Source organism: Atractosteus spatula, chromosome 1, assembly GCF_055471065.1.
Source record: "Atractosteus spatula isolate fAtrSpa1 chromosome 1, fAtrSpa1.hap1, whole genome shotgun sequence".
Lineage (NCBI taxonomy): Eukaryota > Metazoa > Chordata > Actinopteri > Semionotiformes > Lepisosteidae > Atractosteus > Atractosteus spatula.
The window spans coordinates 38,298,125-38,321,042 of record NC_142706.1 but is presented as its reverse complement, the minus strand read 5'-3'; the positions used below and the strand labels follow the sequence as shown (position 1 = coordinate 38,321,042).

Sequence of the window (22,918 nt, the reverse complement as noted above, 5' to 3'; positions counted from 1 at the left end):
GTAGAATCTTAGCTTATTCTGTCAAACTTAATCAATAATTAAAATCTTCATAATAATTAAGAATAAATTGCTTTTACTGCATACAGTGCTTTTCATCCCAAAAGATTTTTTTTACATACAGTTCATACTGTTTTTGGAACTTCAAATCCAGCGGAAATAGCACCTACTGTACTACAGCTTCACTGACACCATTTAAAGCATTAGCCAGATTTTTATAAGTTTCCCATCCGAGGGACTGATCAGGGCCAGCTTTTGGTACTCGGATGGGAAACTGATAAGAAATGTTTAGCTTTTGAGATTTGGAAAAATTCGGTTAGCTGGTGGTAAAAGTAAAGTGTTGTGAAAAGGTAAATAATGCCCCCAGTGGTATAAAAATGTACTCCCGAACCCCAGTTCACTTTCTCACATTTTCCAGTCAGTCACACACTGCCGTCTTATAGAAGTAGAGTACAAAAAAATGGAATTACAGCTGGACATTGGATTTAGACTTGATGCATTATGACAGAGTCTACCAGCATCTGGAATTCTGCCAGCTGATTGTGGCACCATCGAAAGAAGTTGATAAAAAAGAAAGTCTATCAACTCATGGCTGGTTGATGGGAGGTGGAAAACATGTCTCAGACATTGTTCCAGAATATCCCATTACATTCTTGATTGGTTTTGGATCTGGTGACTGAGAAGGCCATGATGTACAGATAACAGCTGTGTCACCATTGGGCAGCCACAGGTGCTCTGTGGATGAGGGTTTTGTCATCCTGTAAGACATCCTGCCAGCAAGAAATAAATGCAGCAACATGAGTTGTAGATGATCACTCAGTACTATTAAGTTAGCATTGACCTTGCCTTCCAAGGGTATGAGCGCACCAATGAGTGCCAAGAAAATTTTCTCCTCAAGAACCTTTTGCTGATGGAACCAAGTGCTCAGGGCTGTAAAGATCTTTGGGGTGACAGATTTTAATAAACATGCTGTGCCAGCGCAATAAATTAAGTTATAAAGACATGCAGTCACCATGCATTCTGTTGTGAAAATTCAAGAATGGCTGATGGTGTATGGTTAGGGTCTGCCCATATTTTCTGCCCCTATACAGACTTCTCACAAATTGTCTGGGTGCATTCTGGAGTGCAGTCATTCTTCTGTCACGTCTACTTGACATGCTTAATGTGCAGACTGCATCAGACTTGCAGCAGTTGTGCACCGTGGTCTGTATTATACACATAGGTGTTTGTGTGTGTTTCAAATTCTCATTTTATTCTTTTGCTTGGGGCACAATATCCCTGAGATCTGATACTATGTGAAACTGTTTTACTGTGATTTCTTCCTTGCTTTGAATTTCCTTGAATTTTTTTAGGTCAGATACATTTATTTACTTTGCTGTAGCAGTGATTTTACATACAGTAGCACATGCTATGACTGCAATGAACAGCCTGTTTATTTCTAGTGGTTCATCTTCAAGTAGTCCATGTTAATTATGGTACAGTAACGAAAAAATCCAAATTAATATCTGAGGAAAAGTATCGGAAAATAATTGAGTGAACTGTATATGCTGATTCCAACCTAACTTAAAAAACAATCTTAACTTATTTTTTGAAAGGGCTTGGATTTCCATTTCATATTTTGCATGAATACAAGAACTGAATTCATACAGAGTCAAGTCTTTAAACTGCTCAGCTATTGAAAACCTATTTCGAGAAAAGTGAAAGTGAATGGAAAAAAATGTATATATAGTATTTAAACTGTTCTACTAATGCTTAGTTTTGCTTTCATCTTTTGTAGAATGAGGCAGTGGAACAAAGACTACCAAACCACTATAAGACAATGATAGAGTAAAATAAATATATTTAGCACAGAGATGTACTACCAGATAAATGAAAAAAAAACATTATAATTTCAACCCCTCTCTATGGACTATATTACAAAACAGTAGCATTTAAAGCTCAGTAAATATAAAACATCCACAGATGAAAATAATAAGAGCAATCCACATTTTTCAGCATTGTAAATTTGTACCATACAGTATTTCCAAGCAAAGCCTTTGGTAACTGATAAAGTCTAATGGACACTTAAGACTTTGCATTACTTTAACAACCCTGCTCTCTGTTGTTGGTACACAAGTGTGTATGCAGCATTTCATGGCTAGAGAAAAAAGTTACCGAGCCATATCATCCTAATAAAAGGCCATTTTCTAGGTCTAGGTTAGAAAACATTGGGCTTTGAGAAGATAAAAATAGCTTAGGTCACCAAATCTGAGGACTGTATTCATTACTCTTCATTTGATAGTATTGGATGAGAATTCAGTACATTAACTGGATTTCTAGCTCTTTGAAGTAGGGTCATATACATAATTCTTCATCCTAACAAAGAGTGTTCAAGCCCAAAGTGAAGTTTGTCTAGAGTCAACACTCCTGCTGTTGACATATATACTCAATGAGTATACTGTATACTGTATATGATACATCTCCATACAAAAATATATTCTGTCCAATAATCTGTTCAAGACATTAAAGTAGTTATGAAATTCTATGTGATCAGATAATGTTAATTATGTGCTTGGTTTATACTGTACCTTCAACTTATTCTAGCAATCTTTTATTGAAGTCATATTTGATTATTATTACAAATCATAATAATAATGAGGTGGCACGGTGAAGCAATAGTTACTTTACTGTAACTGAGTTTAAAGATAGATTGCATTTATAATGCATACAAGGTGTGTGACCTCTACTGTTTGGTAGAATCACATATGTAAAAGAGGATATTGCAGTATAGCAATAAAGATATCCAGTGAAATATAAAATTCTGTTACAGTATTCTGAGAAACTGTTACGTATATCAGAGTTTTTAGTTTTGTGTTGGAGTTGTTATAATCGTCCTTGTTTCTGGCCCAGCCCTTTAGGTTTTTTTTCTGTCACTTTATCAGCTCAAATAGTCATTCACAGTTAGATTGCATATCTAGTTTAGACTGCACAATTGATCTCAATTTTAACTTAAAAATATTTATTCTGTATCAAAATTTAAATTCCAAGACACTAAAGAAACATTTGCCAGGATTTGCCCGGTCGTGTGTAATAAGAGTTGCCCTTCTAGAACAAGGGCTCCACTAAATTTAAAACTGTTGTTTTAAATTTCGACTGAGACAAGAAACAGCACTGTTATTGTAGAAAAGTGGCTTTTTCTTTAGAAAAATAAAATAGCTGAGGTGAGCTGAGGTGTTCTGAGCTGAGGTGAGATTTACCACAGGAGTTCCCCTAAAACACACATGGTAGGGTAGCCCCTGAGGCAATTTACCCCAGGAATAAACAAGACCTAATAATGTGTTGTGGTGATCTGGTTCCATTTCATAATTTTCTTGTGTTCCTAATCACAGTTGCAGAGAATGTTAACATTTCAGACTCATGTTATTTACATGGAACCTAATTATACTTTTATATTCAAGGAAAAAATAATTTAGGAGAGTTGTACAGATACTTCTCTCTTTCTCTTTCAGGCTATTACTTTTTAAGTAAAGAATAATTTAATAACCTATTGAAAATCAACCACCTTCATGAAATTCCGTGTGGCCTGAAATTTATTTAGTACCTTTCTAGCTCTCCACCCTGTGGCACCAAAGGTACTGAAGCACTAGACCAATGGAAAAAGGAAAGACCCTATCTGTCAAGCACACTATCTGTCAGGACCTGCTGAGGGAGGCTGAGTAAGAGCTTGATAGAGATTGTTTCAGTTCGGTGTTTTTTTTTTTATAAAAGAGTGAGGTTCGAATAAAATGGTTTTCGCTCCTTTTAAATGTGTATCCATTAAAATGTATGTTGTGGATACTTATTCTGAAACGAGAGGTACTGTATCTGTACGCAGTCTTTTCTTTTGTTTCTCACAAAAGCCCTTTTGGTATGTACCATAGGGCAGTGTTGTTTTTGCAGTGGGTCCTGGTATGAAAATATTTTCTAATCTGATGAAGTTGGATTTAGGTTTCTTGAAAGTACAAAGGCCTATTCATGCAGTGCCTACAGTGGAGCCTGCTGGAGAGTGTTGGACTTTTGCCAGGAAGAGTTATACCAACAAGCCATTTCAAATATCTCTATTACTATTTTTTTTCTAGCTGATCACTCTCTTACATGGACAATAAGCGTTTAGCCTGTGTTTTTTAAACAAATGTCAAATGTGGGAGGATTGAAGAATAATTTCAAAAGAGACCAAATATTTCTTTCTAAGTCTTTATGGTTATTGTTGTTTTAAATTTCGACTGAGACAAGAAACAGTACTGTTATTCTAGAAAAATGGCTTTTTCTTTAGAAAAATAAAATATTTACTTTCTTATTTGTTTTTGGGCTTTCCAAATTATACATTAATGGTATAGATGTAAGATATAATTAACACCTTGGACTCTAAATAGTAAGATAAGGTGAAGCTTGTCTTTTCATGTAGCTCTCAAAGAGAAACATGCTTCGGTTGTGGGAGTGTCTGGATAATCTGGTGAAGATAAAGGTATTTCTAGTATTGGCCTCTGGACCTACAGTGTGGTGAAAAAACACCCCTTAAGATTTTAAGGTTTAAAAAAGTAAAACATATTTGACCTTAACCTACTCCTAAAAGTAGAAAAAAACATAACTTCATTTCATAAGTAATACACCAAAATTCTATTTTGCCATTATTTTTTAATAATGAACGAACATTCAATAGTTTTGGATGAAAAAGTAAGTTCATCCTTAGTTCTACAATCTCCATTAAGGGTGTGTGTAGAATCAGGTGCACCACAACATGTGTAAATGATTAGTTGATCATGAGGAAGTGATTCCCACCTGTTAATAATATCAGAAACTTAAGCAGACAGGTTTGTGGTAACACATCAGGCCCAGATCCAAAGAAATCTGTGACAGGCTTCGAGAAAGCATTGTTGCTTGTTGTTGTTGGGAAGGATTACAGAGGGTTACAGAGCTATTTGCAAACACTATGTGCTGAAAGTGGATCATGCAACAGGACGGTGATCCAAAACACAAAGGCGAACCTACTGTATGACAGAATGATTCAAACAGAAGAAAGGTGGAATGGCCGAGCCAAAGTCCAGACCTAAACCCCATGGAGATGCTATAGCAGGACCTAAAGAGAGCTGTGCGTACTGTACAGAAAAACCCTCAAACATCACAGAGCTGGAGCAGTTCTATAAGGAAGAGTCATCCAGAATTCATTTCAGGTGATGTAAGAGACTGATCAACTCTTACAGGAAAGCTTAAATCAAGTTATTGCTGCTAAAGAGGTTACCACAAGCTACTGAATCAATACTGTGCACTTACTTTTTCACACACAAATATTGAATGCTGTATGATTCTGTTAAATAAATGATGACAAAGCAGAAATGGTGTGTTTTATTTGTCAAATGAGGTTAGTTTTATCTACTATTAGGACTAGGTAAAGGCTAGGTCAAATATGTCTAAATATGTTACAGCGTAAACTCTTAGTGGGGTGTACTTACTTTTTCACCACACTGTAGAGTGGATCTTTTTTTATTGAATTACAGAAATAATATACAGTACATTGACTATCTGATTTGCCATACAGTAGCAAGAATCAAGACAAAACCATTCACCTGGTTATCTACAGTGTGTATACAAAACTCTTTCCTTGTGGATTTCTCAACTTTTCTTTTATATTGTGCACCATCCTTTTATTTAAAAGGGATCTACTCAAATGGCCTATTTTTTTTTTCTCTATTTGTCTAGTTTTTATAACTTGCTCCCTGTACCTTCTCAAGTCAGGAAACTTGACGTTTAGCAGTTGTTGTGCTTATTCAAACGACACAGATCAGTGAAAATGAAGCATTTTGCTTGGATAAATCAAGTCCCGTCTTGGTTTTGTATTCTGCAATTTATAATTTAAAGCAGCAGCTAGCTGTGCCACAGGAACATTGCTGATAAATGAGCAATTGTGAAATACTGTAAATGTCCTCAGACTGACCTTGGATGCTCTTTTGAGGATTGTTCTTAAAGCAAATGTTAAGCGAACTCTGTAGGTCTTAGAAGTAGACTTTCAACAAGTTAAGTTTACTGTAGCTTGTAGCTTAGTGTAAACTTTAGCCTTTGTTGCGCAAAAGTTGCACCCAGTTGCAAAAAAGAATGTTTGCTGTTAAACAGAGGCAGGCAAGCTGTTCATTTAACAGCACCTTTTTTAGGCTCTCTCTCCCTTTTAAGATGCTTTCTGTTCCAAAAAGAGAGATATTCCAGCAGTTTGATAACATAATTTTTGTTGTGGTCCAAAAATAACAAGTCAAGATTCAAGAATATAAATATTAATTTAGTCTGTGAGCCTTTCAAGAACCCCCGGAAGCTGTCTGAAACAGAGGAATCTTACAAAGAACACCTTTCAGGGTTATGGTGTCTTCTGCATTCAGAAAATGACATAAATGTTTGTAAGAGTAAAAAGGCCTAATTTAATAAATTAAAAAAAAACTGACCTGTAAACCAATGCCAAAAAAACTGGCTCTTATCAAAAAGGCTTCCCAGTAAATAGAGTGACAAAATTGGCCTGTTAATTTGAAAATGAAACAAACCTAGTTTCATAAATATGAAAATATGTGTCCGTTACGTTTATATAGTCTTAATTCCCTTTAGCACTCAATACCTGATTTAGTTAATCAAGCAAGAGTCTACAGGTGAAAGTCCTATCTTGTCCCTTCAACTACAGTATATTGTTATTTCTTTACAATATGTTCTGTTTCATTTTAAGTGTACCACATGGTTACATGAGCTGCTGGTTATTTTGGGGAAATTTCCACATAAGTCATTCTCCATCTGTTGCCACATAAATTGAGTCATTTATATAGCCAGTCTAGATATACATTCACAGATGCGAACACCAGCAGTTGTGAACTCACAACTGGCAACCTACTGAAGCTCAGCAGGTGTGAGCCTGGTCGGTACCTGGATGGGAGACCTCCTGGGAAAACTAAGGCACTCACCCTGCAGTCAGTGTGGGTCCTAATGCCCCAGTATAGTGACAGGGACACTATACTGTAAAAAGACGTTGTCCTTTGGATGAGACGTAAAAACGAGGCCTTGACTCTCTGTGGTCATTAAAAATCTCAGGGCAATTCTCGAAAAGAGTAGGGGTTACCCAGGCATCCTGGCCAAATGTCCCATTTGCCTTTACCAATCATGGCCTCCTGCACATTGGTGGTGGTGAAGAGTCCCCATTACCTGTAAAGCGCTTTCAGTGGAGTGTCCAGAAAAGCACTATATAGGTTTAATAAACGTTTTATTATCATCACACTGTGCCCTTTATCTAGTAATTTCCAACATAATGGGGTCTAGGATGGGGTAAGTTCCCTTCTAAGATGAAGGACACTAATTTATATAGACATTTTAAGATCAGTACTGTAGATCACTGTATTTTCTGTCTCTTTCACCAGATTGCCGTGTAGATTAAACCAAATGTAACAGGTAGCTGTCTGCGACTACTGACTTTCATTTTATATACGTAAAAAGCAGAAATAGATAAGATGTATCTAAACAGACTTCTAACTACGCTTTATGTATGTAAAGTCAACGTTGGCAGCCATGGACAGCTAAATGAATGTGAATTAATATTCACATTCCCATAATTCATGGCGATAATTTACTCTTCAAAAGCACCATAATCATTGAAAGGTGGTCTTGGTAAGATGTTTCTCAAGATAACATTATAAATACATATTTGATCTGGCTGTTTGTGTATATACAGTATATATATTTCGTTTATAAGAACAGTAAGGCAGAATGAGATGTCATAAGACAGTTCTGTTATGTTGTGATTAGACAAAAGAAGATATTAACTGTGTACAGTATGTTGATTGTCAAGTTCAGATTACTTATAACTAAGCGACTGAAGATTTATTCATTGAGTAAGTCCTGGGAATAAACCCTCTTTATACTTCCAATATTTTCTAATTTGCATGAAAGTCATGCCTGAAGAGAATCATGACAGTAAGTATAGGAATATAAAGGTCAATAAATATTATATGTTATTTATATTAAAGTGAATCCTTTTGGTTTAGTGCTTTCTTGATGAAATATTGCTTCTGTGGCACAAGATACTGTACATAATATTTTTTAGCTGTATTAATAATTAAGTATTAATAATACTGGTACTTTTCCAATTAATTTCTGCATTCAGAGAGTTTACCAGTTTGTTATGCTCTTTATTTAAGTTTCTTTTGTGCGATCATTGTTTATATTGTGGATCTTGCTGCCTTCTGTAAACAGAACAGGACAGATATCAACAGTCACTCAATCAGCAGAAAATGAGCTTCTCTGTTTAAAACAACTGAATTCATTTTCCTTCCTTTTCTTCCGTTTGCTGCACCTTAAATGACCGGTTAAAAATATTACAGTAGTGGCTTTAGTCTAGCCCACTGACTTTGCATCCACATCCCAACGTTTGGCTTCACGTTTTGGTTAATATTTTCTACATAACATTGAAAGATCTGAATTAAACATAGTATGAGAATTTGGAGCACTTTATTTTCTTTTAGCTCTTGTGCTTTTTTCTGCTTTTTAAAATATCGTGCTCTCTGGCAATTTATATCCAGTGATACATACTGAGTTTCACATAGCTGCTTAAAAGTTTCTTATCATAGTTACCAAAACCTGACATTTTCCAGGGTATATTATTTTGTTCATTTTATTTGGAAATGGGAAATGTTCTATAGACAAAACAAAACACCAGAGTGATTTGTTATTCATTACTAAATTATTCAGAGTAGCATTCAGTGCTTCACACGATACTAATACTGTAGTTAAACTAGTCATCTAAGTATAACTACATATTTGCACCACAGTAGACACCTGACAGATAAAACCTTTGAATGAGAAAATGTGTCCACTTAATCTAGATCCCCCCATCACATGCCAGCTTGTAAGTGTTTTTCTGAATAGTTTTCGATCAATCTTAATAAAATTAAAAAAGAGGATGTATATGTGCTATAAAGTTTTAAAATTTTACAATATAATGATATTCTTAGGTTAACTGTAAAATATAGACAATTACATAAATTCCGTAGCAGTAGATCACAAAGAGATGGGGTGTCCTCATAGTTTACAGTAAACAGTTAACATTTACATTCTCCAGGGTAGATGATTAACTTATTTTAGTCTACTTCAGTATCAGATAAGTCTATAACTGTAGTGGAATGTTTATTTTACCATTATTAACTTAAACAACTGTATATTTGAACTTTTACATGAATATTTCCTATTATGTTTAATAATATAAGGTATGTTAAATAAAAAATGCGCCAGGGACAGAATGGCTCCCCCTTAGGAGACTGTATGAGAATTACTGTACCAGATGTACTAAAGCACATTGACCATACACTATTGTCTGTGGTATGTGGTGTAGATTTTCCACCCTGTACTGTTCAAAATTAAAGCCCTGAGCTGGAATCATGTCAGATATCCTATTGCTATTAAATATGTATTTCTCATCTTTTTGCAGTTTCTATTTGGTCATGAAATATATATTTCTAATCCTTTTGGAGTTTCTATTTTCAGTGAAATAATTGAAGTTGTTTAATTCTTTCACTGCACATATTTAATTGATTTAGTTCCTAATGTTTTTTGGAACCACAGTCCTGTGAAGCTGAGAAGGAACTGTTTCTATTCTTCTGCTGTCAATGTAGCTAGCACTCCCTCTGTCATCCCATCTTCCCATTTCTTTCCTGCTCCTTTTCCCTGACGAAATGGTGTAGATTTGACAAGCCTTGCCAGAAAATAGTTCACAAAAGCAGTTCTCCCAGAGGAAATAAGATAAGATTCTGGGGTTCAGCCATGTCTTACATTATATGTGGGGAGGACTGACTAGGCTACTTTTAATGATATTGTTGGTGGAACCTTTGGCAGAATCAGTGCAAAAACATGTCATAATTGTGATTAGTTTGCCAAAACCAAAGTGTTTTTTTCAGCTACCATTAATAAGAAGGTTTCCTTTTTGGCTTGTCTGGGTCAAGCAGCTTAATCTGTGTCTGCAGAACATTGGTAGAGGCCTATTGTGCAGTCTGCAAATCTGTGTGCTGCTGAAGAAAAGAAGTTAACTTTTAAAGGGCTTAAATCTCCACAAAATATGTAAAAAGAGATATTCTAAAAGCAAACAAGTGCTATAGGTTCTAGTACTGATTTTTTGCATTTCAATGCCTCTTTTCATAACTACAGTACATGCACTTACACCAAAGCTCAGATTGTTGTCATGCTGATTTTGTTAGTCTTGAGAGCCCCATGGTGATATGAATGATTTAAACAAAGTGAAGTGTCTCTCCAGACCACAGGCTAACCAGAGAAAGCTGGGTGTTGGGGAGCATTTAATGATATAAAATCCTTGAAGCAGTATTTTTTATTAGAAGCCTTGTACAGTACATTAATGTTTGGTTCTGTACTCATGTACTCACAATTTCACAGTTAAAAAAATAAACAAACCATAAACACTACAGTATGTAAGGTAAGAGGTCTTGTACAAGCTTTCAGCTAAACATATTGCACTCTGAAGTTTTGACAATAAAAAATATCTGAAAGACTACAATTTATTTTCTAAATGTCCTCTGTTATAAGCTATGGAATCCAGTAGGGTAGTTTTACAGGACCAAAGAGAAGACCGTGGTTTAGCTGGCAGTGTTTCTTAAAAATTAAAAATTAGATCTAAATTTTGCACAAAATAAAGTGTAACCCTCACTGTTGTAGTAACAGTGGAGTTGTACAGCTAGCTTCCTGCACCCTGGCTGTAGGTCTAATTATGCAGTTCTTAGGAGCAGTAACATGCAAATGTATAGTAGATAAATATTCTTTGCTTGATAGACATTCTCAAAAATGTGTGCAGTAATTGAGGAAGAAAGAAGAATATGATGGTGGTAGGGAAAAATGAAAAAAAAGTTCCTAGAAAACTGGATTTTATTTGAGTGTTTGTCACTACTTCAGTTGGCAGTAGCTTTTCTCTCTGGCTGTTCCTGGCAACAGCTCTTGTACATATGTAGGTTTGGATCAGATCTGTTTTTACAGTAATTTCACGAGTAGGCCTCAGACAAAAGAAACAGCTAACAAGTAACAGGTGAAGTTTTGGTAAGTTGTAAGCAGCTTTTAAATTTGTAAAAAGTTCAAAGAATCCTATTGTATCTTAATTGAATTTTATGATCTTTTGAATTGGTTAGAAATCTGAGATACTATTATCGAGTAGTGTTACTGATTAATCTTAAATATAGATGAATATTGCAAAATGAGTTGCTGATTGAAATTGTATGTAAAAGCTACATAATTCTCAAAATGTTACTTAATGTACATAAATGAAATCGTAATAACATTGTACAGATCACAGCCTCGTCATAAATACTTTTAGAGAGCATGAGGGTTATATTTATTCACATCTCAATATTCATACAATATTCCTTTGAATCAAATTCACCAAATACACCAAAAACATTCTGCTGTTTGTTAGTGTAGATGTACTGTAAGCCTCAGAACTGTATAGAGGCCTCTGAAAGTTTACTGTTTCTCTAAGGAATAAAAGACACAGAACACAAGGAAGACATTAAGTAGTGGCAGTATCGTCATGGCTAAAGTCAGAGAGCTCCTCGGAGACTGCAAGCAAATGGAGATTTACCTTTGCAAGTTGGAGGATAGTTATAAAAGAGTCCACAAAAAAGTTGAATCTGCTACATTACACTGTAACTGTTTGACAACTGGCTTTGAAACAATTGGTTCAGGACGTAACAAGGACACCATATATCCAAAGGCAACAAAGTAGCATATTCAGGATACAAAGTGTCAAAAAACATCATATGATGTTGCCTGCATGAATGTGGTTTTCATGGCTGGAGAAAGAAACCCATCTGAGGGAAAACCACAAAATCAGGTGGCTACTGTATATCTTTATTATTGGAACCATATCTTATGGTCAGATAATACAAAAATTGCATTTTTGATATGTTCATCAAGTCATCAAATTAAAAAAAAGATTCAGATAAAAGCCATTCGGTTTTGATCTTTTTTCCCTAACCTTCAGTTATCGATGAGTTTGGAGGTGATTGAAATCATAGAAACAAAAATGAACAACGCAAATGTATACTGTAGATGGGAAAGCAGCTAAAACTTTCTTAGTTTTGAACGTGCTTTTGTTGCATTGAGTATTTTCAGAACTGCTTTACTGCAGAAATCATTTATATACCTTATTTTTATGCAAACATTCCTTAAATTTCCTTTATTATTTCCGATGCCTTTGCAGTAGTGCCACAGAGATTGACATGGCTTCATATTGCTTCTGTCTTTCAGCCCCCAGACAATGGGCCGCCACCATTACCCAGCTCCTCCCTCCCGGAGGGTTATTATGAAGAAGCTGTTCCTCTAAGCCCCGGGAAAGCCCCTGAATACATCACCTCTCGTGAGTGCCAGCTGCACTGAAACACATGATATGCTGACCATGTTTATTCAGCGGGCTGCACACTGCTACAAAATATGCTATTTTAAACTTCCTTTTTGTTTTTGTGTAATCTTATCGCTCTGATTGCATTTTCTGTGGAATATGGAAGCAGAAAAGCAGTTTTTAGTCTGACAATATATATATATATTTTTTACTAGTACTTAGGAAGTAAAAAGGGCTGAATATTTTAGTATACTATACAATCCATGATGTGAGGAAAAAATAATATAGATTACATAAAATGGAACATTATGGACTAATGTAATTGTATTGTTTATTATGAACAGAACATACATACTTTAAGACAATAAAGAAAGTGCAGTCTTTAAATAATGAAACTGAGCTTTCTTTCAAAACTAAATTACTATCCTTGGCTGTGTGAAAATACCAACAATATTTTATATAGGCACACTGTTGTTCATTTGTTAATGATAGTCGTGTTCTTCTTCCCTTTTCAAGATTATGACTCGGACGCTATGAGTAGCTCATACGAGTCGTATGATGAGGAAGAGGAGGATGGGAAGGGGCAGAAGATGAGGCACCAGTGGCCCTCAGAGGAGGCCTCCATGGACCTGGTCAAAGATGCTCGCATCTGTGCCTTCCTGTTGCGCAAGAAGCGCTTTGGACAGTGGACCAAGCTGCTCTGTCTCATCAAAGACAACAAGCTACTGGTATGACGTTCTAACTGGCATAAAATGTATGCTGCTGTGGGTTCACAGGCCTCCATGCATTATATAGCATAACGTTACACCACTCAAATGCTCATGTATCTGCCAGGGGAACCTGTCTCTGCTCCTTCATGTCAACCCAATACTGCAGGGACTTTAAAATGAAGATGGAATGTCTGCTCCAGAGAGTTATTGTACATACAGTATATAAAAATTCATTTAAGTGAACTAGACTCTAGCTCGGGTAGTAAGCTAGCTGAGTTTCAGATGATACCCAAACAATCACAATAGAAGCAGCAAATGACATTTAGAAAGATTTAGATAAATTCAACTGTCTACATTACTTGTCATCTGCTTTTTGTTTGCCCAGGCTTGAATTTATCTAAATCTTTCTAGACGTCATTTGGTGCTCAATTTTGATTGCTTGGGTATCATCTGAAACTCACCTAGCTTACTACCTGAGCTAGAGCTTAGTTCACTTAAATCACCACTAAATTATATATACAGTACAAGAAACTGTGTTTAATTATTGTCATATTTCCCGAGTGCAACCTGTGATGTTACTATGGACGTGTTTTGTTCTTGAATGCACAGCGTGAATCAATTTCCACTCACAGTGAGAAAACGACAGATGTGCCTGCTGTAGAAATTACTAGATATCGCCTTCATGGACCCTTGCCTCCCCTATTTGTAAGAAAAATTGAGAGCAGGCTGTTCAAACCCCTCTTTATCTAAATCCCATCCCTTGATTTCTACACTTATAATTGGATTCCCTAATATTTTGTTTGCTATTTTTATTGCTCCCCTACATTGTCTAGAAGATATGACTTCTTTCTAATAGGTAGCAGCTTGGTGTGGCGCAGTGGTTAGCATTGCTGCCTCACAGTACTGGGGTTCAATTCTGTATCTGGGGTGCTTAGACTTTGTACGGTCTCTCGTGCTCGTATGGGTTTGCTCCAGTTTACTCCTACAGGCCAAAGACATAGTATGATAAATGGCTTCTGGGAAAATTGGCCCTGGTGTAAGTGTGTGCCCTACGATTGACTGTTATGCCACCCGGGGTGCATTTTGCCATATGCTTGTTGCTTACTGGGATAAGCTTCGGCTCCCCTAAAGTGGTTAGAAAATGGATTCATGGGTGTAAGCTGCTGATAAGTACTCAATTTAAGCTCAGTTTTCCCCCATTTGAAATCTACACTTTTTGCTACCTGCATATAATACTCTGAACTTGTCTACATTGCATGTCATCTGCTAGCTGTTTGCCCAGGCTTGAATTTATCTAAATCTTTCTGAACGTCATTTGCTGCTTCTATTGTGATTATTTGAGTATCATCTGACACTCAGGTAGCTTACTCCCCGAGCTAGAGTCTAGTTCACTTAATTGAATTTATTTTTATTATTATTATTAACAGTGCTATAAATCTTCGAAAGACCAAACTCCGCAAATGGAGCTCGTTCTGACAGGGTGCAGCATCACTCACATCCCCAAAGATGGCAAGAAGAAGAAGCATGAGCTGAAAATCACCCACCAAGGAGCAGACGCACTGGTCCTGGCAGTACAGAGCAAGGAGCAGGCAGAGGAGTGGCTGAAGGTACAGTACAGTGACTTGACCTCATCGTTTTCAAGGTTTCGCCATGGAAACGGGAGGGCTACACTTAGTGTGACAGTTATTAACCTGCCCTCTAGCACTTAATTGAAAGACAGATTTAAACTGATATACAATCTTAAACTATTTCTTTAGGGCCAAGGCTGTGTCAATACATAGAAGACATGTTACAAGTTTAGAATTTATTTCCATTTATACACTGGGTGGAATTCTGCGCAGCATTTTACCTTCTGGTCCCTTTGTGTGCTCTTAATATTTTAAAGCACGGTATATCACTTATATAGGTTACCAATGTCACAGAATTATTCTGAAAAAATGTACTCTGGTGCACACTTGTCATGTGTTGTACTGTATCTATAATTTAACTTAAGATTGATGTTGTCTTGCAACATTAGCACCATTTTGTTTTCCTTTTTTCCCTTTCATGATAATGTACTTCAGGTTATTTAAATATATATATATACTGTATATATTAGCCTTCAAAAGAGAACAGTACCACTTGCATAGTGTTTTGAACAGCATTTACAGTATGTATCACACAAATTTTATGTGATATTGTTAGATTTGTTCCTAGTTCATCATTGAATGTGAATCCTTGGAAATCTTTGAACAATAATTTTCAGTCTAAGACAGTTTATAATTATCATAATACTTCAAATCTGGTAAATCAAAAGCCTTATTGCTAAATTTGTAAATAGTGCTAAGACCATGGTTCCATAAAGAATTGATTGTGAAAGAAAATGTTGGTGTAGACTTTGCTGACAGTATGTTTCCTGAGTTTTTTTGTCCATATAATAATTAGATGTACTGTATGTTTAGTTAATTGATTTTTGCTTGGAAATGTGTGCAACTGTGCAGCACGTACTCAAAGGGATACAGATTTAATTAATATATTACTCTACCAATGTCAAAACTAAACCAATGTCAGTGTCAGAGTTTTTAAAAAGCACTGATTAAATAGCAAGTAAGTGCTTTTTCTCTGTTTTTCACAAGCAGCAACACAATCAACCACACCAGTTATTGGCAGATTTATTACATTCGGAATGCATTTGGATGTGCTTCACATGTGTTTCCTACATCTTAAACATAAAGCAAAAATATATATTTTAATTTGATCCAAATCCAATTAATCCTGAGGGTGTCTGAAATCATCATTAAGCCAAAAGATTAGATGTGTTTGGATGTGTTGCTATAGTATGTCTTGGAAAAAGTGTGTTCTTTCCATCTTAGGCTAAAAGCATATGAGTTTAATCATGGCCTTCATTATGTGTTATGCTTCTTGTTATTGAAAAAAGTAAGAAATTGTACATTTGGTGTGTGCAGAAAAATATGTGAAATTAGAATATTTAGGTTGAAATAATGATATTTTAAAATACCTAAAACTTATTCAACAAAGATGGCAGAGGGGTTCATTATACAGTCTTCCAGTGTTTAATAAGCACCAGGTTTCCAAAAACAGATGTACAGTATAACCTTCAAATGTAGCAAACCCAGACCTTAACCATCTATATTTAATACTGTACTTAACTGTATCTTTAAATTTCTTTCTTTGATATGTATTGCTAAATAAAAACATTAACTAAATAAAGCTTTTCCTATTTCAGGCTACCTGGGTATCCTCAAAATCAGACAACAGTTCTGATTTTTTTTTTATAAAAGAAATCAGAACCTGCAGTCAGATAGCATACAATAAATAGATTTTTCCTTCCTTTTTAAATTTAACAACTTAAATTCATACTAGTTAGTCCAAATTGGTTAAATGCGTCTTCAAGCATACATAATACGGATTAGACCATGACTAGGCAGTTCTTTTAATTTCTATGTTAAATGTTGTTTTAAAATATTTTTGCAGTGTGGGTCAACTAGCAGAGGTATCCTCACCTAGTTCATAGACTGATCTTTGCAGTTCAAGTACAACTAGCCTGGGCTTTGTCAACAGATTGCTGTGAATGAGATTCTCTGCTAAGAGCAGTATGTGCTCCCAGTGTTGTCAATAATGGAATCACTCCTCGTGTTGAAGCTTTTTCTGAAGTAAAGCAGTAAGGAAAACACTTGCTGTGTTTGAAATGGCAAACTGCTTGATGGTTCATATGCAGAATTTGAAGGAAGCTTGTAATGCACTCATTCAAGTTATTGTAGTGAGGTGACATGATTAACAAATGGACTTTCCTGATTATAAGGAAACTTGTGATTCCACATTAATGGAACAATAGTGCAAAAATGAGATAAATAGGCTGAAGCCTAAACTTTCTCCTAAAATCTGCTTTTTTCATCATTGTCACTTTCTGGGCAGTTAAAGCCTAAAGGGTTCATCCAAACCTGCAAAGTCATGCAGACCAACCGGAATAGATTTGGCTCAACCATTCATCTTTTGCTAACTCATCCAAAAACAGATGCCAGTGAAGTCGGGCAACTTTTTGAACTGAACAACCTCAATGAGCTGTTTGTTTTTTTTTTTGCGGTTTGTGATTTAACTGACTCTTCTACCTCTTTCCTAGCTCTTCCTTTCATATCACTCTTGTGGAGCAAAGCATGCTGCCCTTTCCTTGTTCCTCTTCTTTTATGAGCCTCGCTCAGAGTCTGGGGACCTGCCCTGAACTCAGCAGGCCTGGTGAGATACAGGCATTGTGATGGGACCTGTTTGCTGTTGCTGTTTTCTGTGTGGTGGCTGTGCTATACAGATTGTGAGACTGTGACTGGTTTGATGTCACTCTTTGTTGCATGTTCACACTGCGTGTGACGACTGTAAATTGAAATTAGGATCTTTGTCAGAGTTTGCTGTTCGGTGGGAAAATGGGAAAAAAAACAACCATTGTGCTGATGGTATAAGTTTGTCTTATGACCTTCTTCACGTAACCATAGGCAGCTACATGCAATGATATGTGGCTACATAATGTATATTTAGTCAAGGTCTTGGGCAAAGTGTCACATAGTCCCCATGTAGAAGGTCTGGCCTAAAGGTAAGTGGGGCTGCTGAGAGGTGCTTGAAACCCAGATAGAATTTAGAGTCCAGTTTTTACACAAGGTGCAGGGTCCAGTGAATGAAATCCAAAATGTAATCAGAAACAGAATCTGAATAAAAGGACCAAGTCATCCAAATTCAAACACTAGAGCACACACAGAGTTTCAGCTGAACATGAGGTAGATTAAACCATTTGAACGTAGGTTCTAGATCAAAAAGTGCAGACCAAATGACTTGGCAGGATCTGATTAGACTGATCTGGCATACTAGCATAGCAAAGGTCGGAGAAGTGACACTTACCCGGTGGTGATGACTGCATTCCATACTTGAAGTGGAGCTTTCTTCCTCTTATTCTTATTAGAAGGATCTTGTATTAAACTTGTAATGTTAAGACTTGCATTGTCAGGATTATTAAATTGATTAATTGATTATGTTCAAAAAGAATGTAAACGTTAGTCATCAGCTTTTTAAATGCACTGTTTTAATGTAGTGAGTAGTATAGCAGTATAGTTGAAAATGATGTTGTCCTAGGTGTTGAAAAGCTGAAGCTGTCATCTTTGATGTTTAAAAAGAGTTTGACAAAGTTAGACTGTAAGGAATATTTGTACTTTGCACGTGTTACATGTGTTTGTTTGCTTACATCCTTATTTCCTTACTCATGCAAATATTCCCATCCCCGAGAAACTGTTTGCTTCGTAATAGGATAGACAAGACAACAAAACATAGCAAGGAGCAAAGCCTGTTTGTTTCTCTTTGTAAAGAAGGTGTTGTATAAACCTAATTTCATGTAATTACATGAAACATGCTAGAGCAAAACAAACAGTAATTGTTTTCAGCTCTGAAAATGCAGAAATGTTTTATAAGCCTTCAAAACGGACGTGAAACTTAAGAATTGTAATTTTTCTAACTAAAACCATGAAAGGGTGCTGTTGGGAAATAGAATCATCTGAAAGCTGTTGAAAGGAAAGCTGAGCTGTATGCGTATGCATGACCCCAGAAGGTCATACTGCTCATGGTTTGGCATATGGCTTGTTTTTGCCGTTTTATAAAATGTCATATTAGTCTATGTTTCTAATAATTCTACATTCAGCCCTGGCATTTATTTATGTAAAGTACTGAAGCTTTCTTTCTCACAGAAATATACTCCAAATTTTATCAGTATTTTCTTTTGCTGATAATTGCATTGTTATGGCGCAAAGTACAGGCTATGATAAATAGCTTACGTGAGAACTGTTTAAAGGAGGAAGGTTGAAATGAGAGGAAATTGCTTTGAGAAAATAAATTGCATCTTAATTACACCAAGGAAAACCTAATCACAAAAAGCCTGTGCAATCTGCATTGATATTTGTATTCAGGATCCCTTTCTCTTAAATTTGTTATGGTTTTCCGGAAAAGGGAAACATTTTTTTGCGAGGTTTTATAATCTCTCCTAAAACACATGACAATGCCAGCAATGCCAAGGAGCTTTAGCCTCTAATCCATCTGCAAGTTCCATTAAAGAAAGTCATTGGCAAAGCCAACTGAGTGTGGTGAGAGCAAATGCTGAAAACGACAGCCATTGTCTGTGGCTTGAGAAGACTGATGTGACACAGGGCAAAACTCTAGGAATGCGTGGAAGTCCCCAAATGACTTTAATGTTATATGACTATGAGTTGTTGCATGTCTGAATCCTGGCCTCACTCCGTGTGGCTATGACATTTTAGAATAATTAACAATTATCTCAGCATGCAACAACTCTGCACCTACTTTCACTTCTTTTGCTGTTGTTTTCTCTCTTTCTGTACAGCATGTATTGTCTCACCCATTGCATGTCTCTTGCTAAAACCTAATACGCATTAATCAAATTAAGCCCAGGGTAGGTCTAAAATATACATTGCAGTATATGATTTCCCATCCTTTTGTTTTCTGAGCTTGAAGTCCTAGTTTTCATGTTTGTTTTCTTTTTAAGGTCATTAAGGATGTTTGTTACAACAGCAATGGAGTGATCGACTCAGATGGAGCCTCCAGTTCTCCAGTGCACAAGGCTGAACTGGAAAAGGTGAAAACCGGGAAGGGCTGATGTTCCACAAAACGCTTTAGAGTACAGGAGTTTATGGGAATGTACATTGAAATTTGGAATTCTTATTCATACCGATCTCTCAGGACGTACACGGTACAGCAGACGATACAGTAAGACAGACAACACCACACAATGTAGACAGTATATTACAAACACAATAAGTAATAACCAGAACAATGAATATGTGGTAGTTAAAAACATGGTAGTCCATGCAAAAAGTGCAAAATGCAGATGTGGATTTGAGTCTGAGGCATTGCATTTAGCTGTTAAGGATGTGTATTGCAGTAGGGTAGAAGCTTTTCTTAAGCCTAGTGGTCGGTGCTTTAATAGTGTGATACCGCTTGCCACAGCGTAGGGGGGAGAGCTCTTGATTAATTAAGGTTCTTTAAAACAACCTTTTTGCACATCTTAATGTGAGTATGGAAGCTTGATGATGAAACGGGAATAAAAAAGTTATGTTGGAACTGCTTGTGATATGATTAAATATGTCTGCAAAATGCACCCTCACAAATGGGAAAGAGGAAAAACTTAAATACATAGCCTCAAAATTGAGATATCTTGAGCATATTCCCACCATTATTAAGTAAAAAATGGATTTTACGTGAAAAACGTATGACTAAGGTTCACACATAACACCCTGCAAGTAACTTTTGAAATTTTCATCTTTTACTATTTTGAAGCTGGCAAAGAAAACAGCCTAATTATATGTATACTGTGTTTTTGACAGATGGTATGGATTCTTTTCAGGATGATGTTTAAGCATTTTCTCATCTGCCCATAAACATTCTTTACCGTTGCAGAAATCATCTTGTGACAGGCCAAGTTCTGATGGGGAGTGGAACATTGAAAATGGCATTGCTGATGGTAAAGAGCAAGGTAACCTGTGTAACAGATTAAATTCTTTAGCTAAGTGTCTATGCCTGAGAATCATAATAATCATTGCACTAACCGTAAGGACAGCTGACTCTTCATTATACATTTTAAATGAAACATTAAATCCTTTGACACTCACAGATGAATGTTCTGTTAAGCAGCATTTGTGGCTGAATGTGCCACAGATATACAAAACAAAGAATATCTGTAAGTAAAAGAAAGAATGCCTCTCAAAAACCATATAAACCAATCAATACCAAACTTTCCATGAGAGAATTCAGAGCTACGTGTAAGCACTGGTAAGACATTTAAAAAAACAAACCATTGTTTTGCTCTTCTTCTAGTAACCAATGTCACAGATGACTTCATTCCAATTTCGGAATAAGTGTAATTAGTCCGTGCTCTATGTAGAAGTATAAAAAACACTGTAAATGTTCTTAGTGTAATCTATAAATGTATCCATACTGCCACAACCCTTTGCTTAAAGAACTGATTGAAATGCACTTCCATTTAGCTTGTAAAGACAAAAGGTTTAATAGTTTTATTTATCACTAATTAACAATTAATTGAAGTATAATGAATCATCTATAGATATTCAGTGAGGTTTATGTAGTACCGTATCTGTAGATGCTTCATTCATTTTGATAGAAACCCAGTTGATAGTTAATTGATTAATTGAATATGTAAGGTAAAACCATATGTATTAAATTTAATCCAAGAGAATATGATGAGCATAACTACTAAATAATGTACAATATATGTACGCTGTTGTAATAATTTGGCTATTCACGTAAATGGACATATTTTATGACAGTTAACACATTTTCAGCTGTGATCGTCTTAGATCACATCTGTCTTGAATGAGCAGACAGCAAATGTGCAGAAATATCCTGCAAGAGTTCACTACGTATTTGAGTTCATGCCAAATGCCCATGACTGACAGACTGACAGAGATCCTGGCTCTTGTGCAACAGTGGCCATTAATTATTACAAAGTTTACTCAGGGACATATTAAGCTGTGGGAGGATGAAATTCAACAGTGACACCACAAGAACATACCTTTGCTCACTGCATCTGTTCTTGCCATAGACCTCTGGCTGACATAATGGATGCGGAACACAGCATGACATAGTCTAGTCAGGGGACATGTCTGATAAAACCCTCTAACTAATGGTGGCCTGTATCATAGGCTATATTCTTCTCTGGTGACTTGTTTTGGTAATGTATGTCTAGAAGTAATTCAGGTGTAGAAGTAACACGTACTGTAACTGTTGTGATCTAACTGCAGAGCTTTGAGATGATGACTAAATGAAGAAGCAGAAGTATTGTGGTACAACATGCTTTTTAATGAAAAAAAGCTCATGTTTATGCCTAAGTTTTTTTGCAGAGAACACTGACAGTTTAAGTCATGCATGTCCTAATCAGTCAACTTTCTTTGGTCATCTTGTGACCTGGTTCTATTTAACAGCCATGTCTGGATTAATTTTATGGAATCAGAAGTATCATTTAAATATAACATATCCTTAGAGTCCTGTGCTCAGAGGTCAGCCAGTTTGTGCTGTAAACTAATAGAACATCCTCTGACTACAAATTCTCTGCATTAAACGAAACACCATTCTCAATAGGGCATTTCAAGTTTGATGTGAGAGACATCTATTTTACCATGATTGTAGGATTTGAACTAAATCATGCCTCATTATTTGACATTGAAGCTTCACAAATGGAAAAGAGCAGAAAATAAACAGTGAAACTGTTTGGTTTTAATCTGAACTTCATGATTACATTATGAGCTTTGAATGTTCTTTAACCACCCAAAACTGCAGTCTTCGAAAGAGAGTAGGAGTTTGTGGCTGTTGTGTTCCCCCTTAGAATCAAAGTGTTTTGGATTGACTATTATTAAAATTTACTTTTAAGAAATCTACATCAAAATTTACTATTTACTAAATAAAATATGAAAGTTCATTTGATTACATTTTCAGGGTGATAGTACAATGTGCATTGCACTTATCCTATGATAGTATTACAGAAGAACAAATCATTTCTTCTAATATCCCTCTGTTTTTGTTCCTGTCCGAGTAAGACTCTTTTGTAATTTATATATTGTTTATAGAGACCCAGACCTTTTATTTTGAAAAAAAATTATTAGAATAATAATATTAGTATCAAAATAAAAACATGTGGATAAGTGAAGACTTGTGATTGTATTCATAAGGTGCATTGTTACACTTAGTAAAAAGACAAGGGTTTTGAATTAATCAAATTATAGTTAAGGTTGCATTTGAATTACTGCTGTTTTCTGGTTATTGACTGTCACTTGTGTTTGGG

General features: G+C 35.9%; 1 protein-coding gene across 4 annotated transcripts in view; it reads left to right on the top strand.

The window, feature by feature from the left end:
• Window positions 1–22,918, top strand: part of afap1 (actin filament associated protein 1) — a 106,123-nt gene that overhangs the window by 67,440 nt on the left and 15,765 nt on the right. For all 4 annotated transcript variants that reach the window (XM_088919841.1, XM_088919840.1, XM_088919842.1 and 1 more), the window contains exons 4-8: window positions 12,277–12,385; window positions 12,884–13,095; window positions 14,505–14,684; window positions 19,610–19,699; window positions 20,521–20,596. In XM_088919841.1, the coding sequence (XP_088775967.1) occupies window positions 12,277–12,385; window positions 12,884–13,095; window positions 14,505–14,684; window positions 19,610–19,699; window positions 20,521–20,596 (667 nt within the window). The remainder of the gene's footprint in view (window positions 1–12,276; window positions 12,386–12,883; window positions 13,096–14,504; window positions 14,685–19,609; window positions 19,700–20,520; window positions 20,597–22,918) is intronic.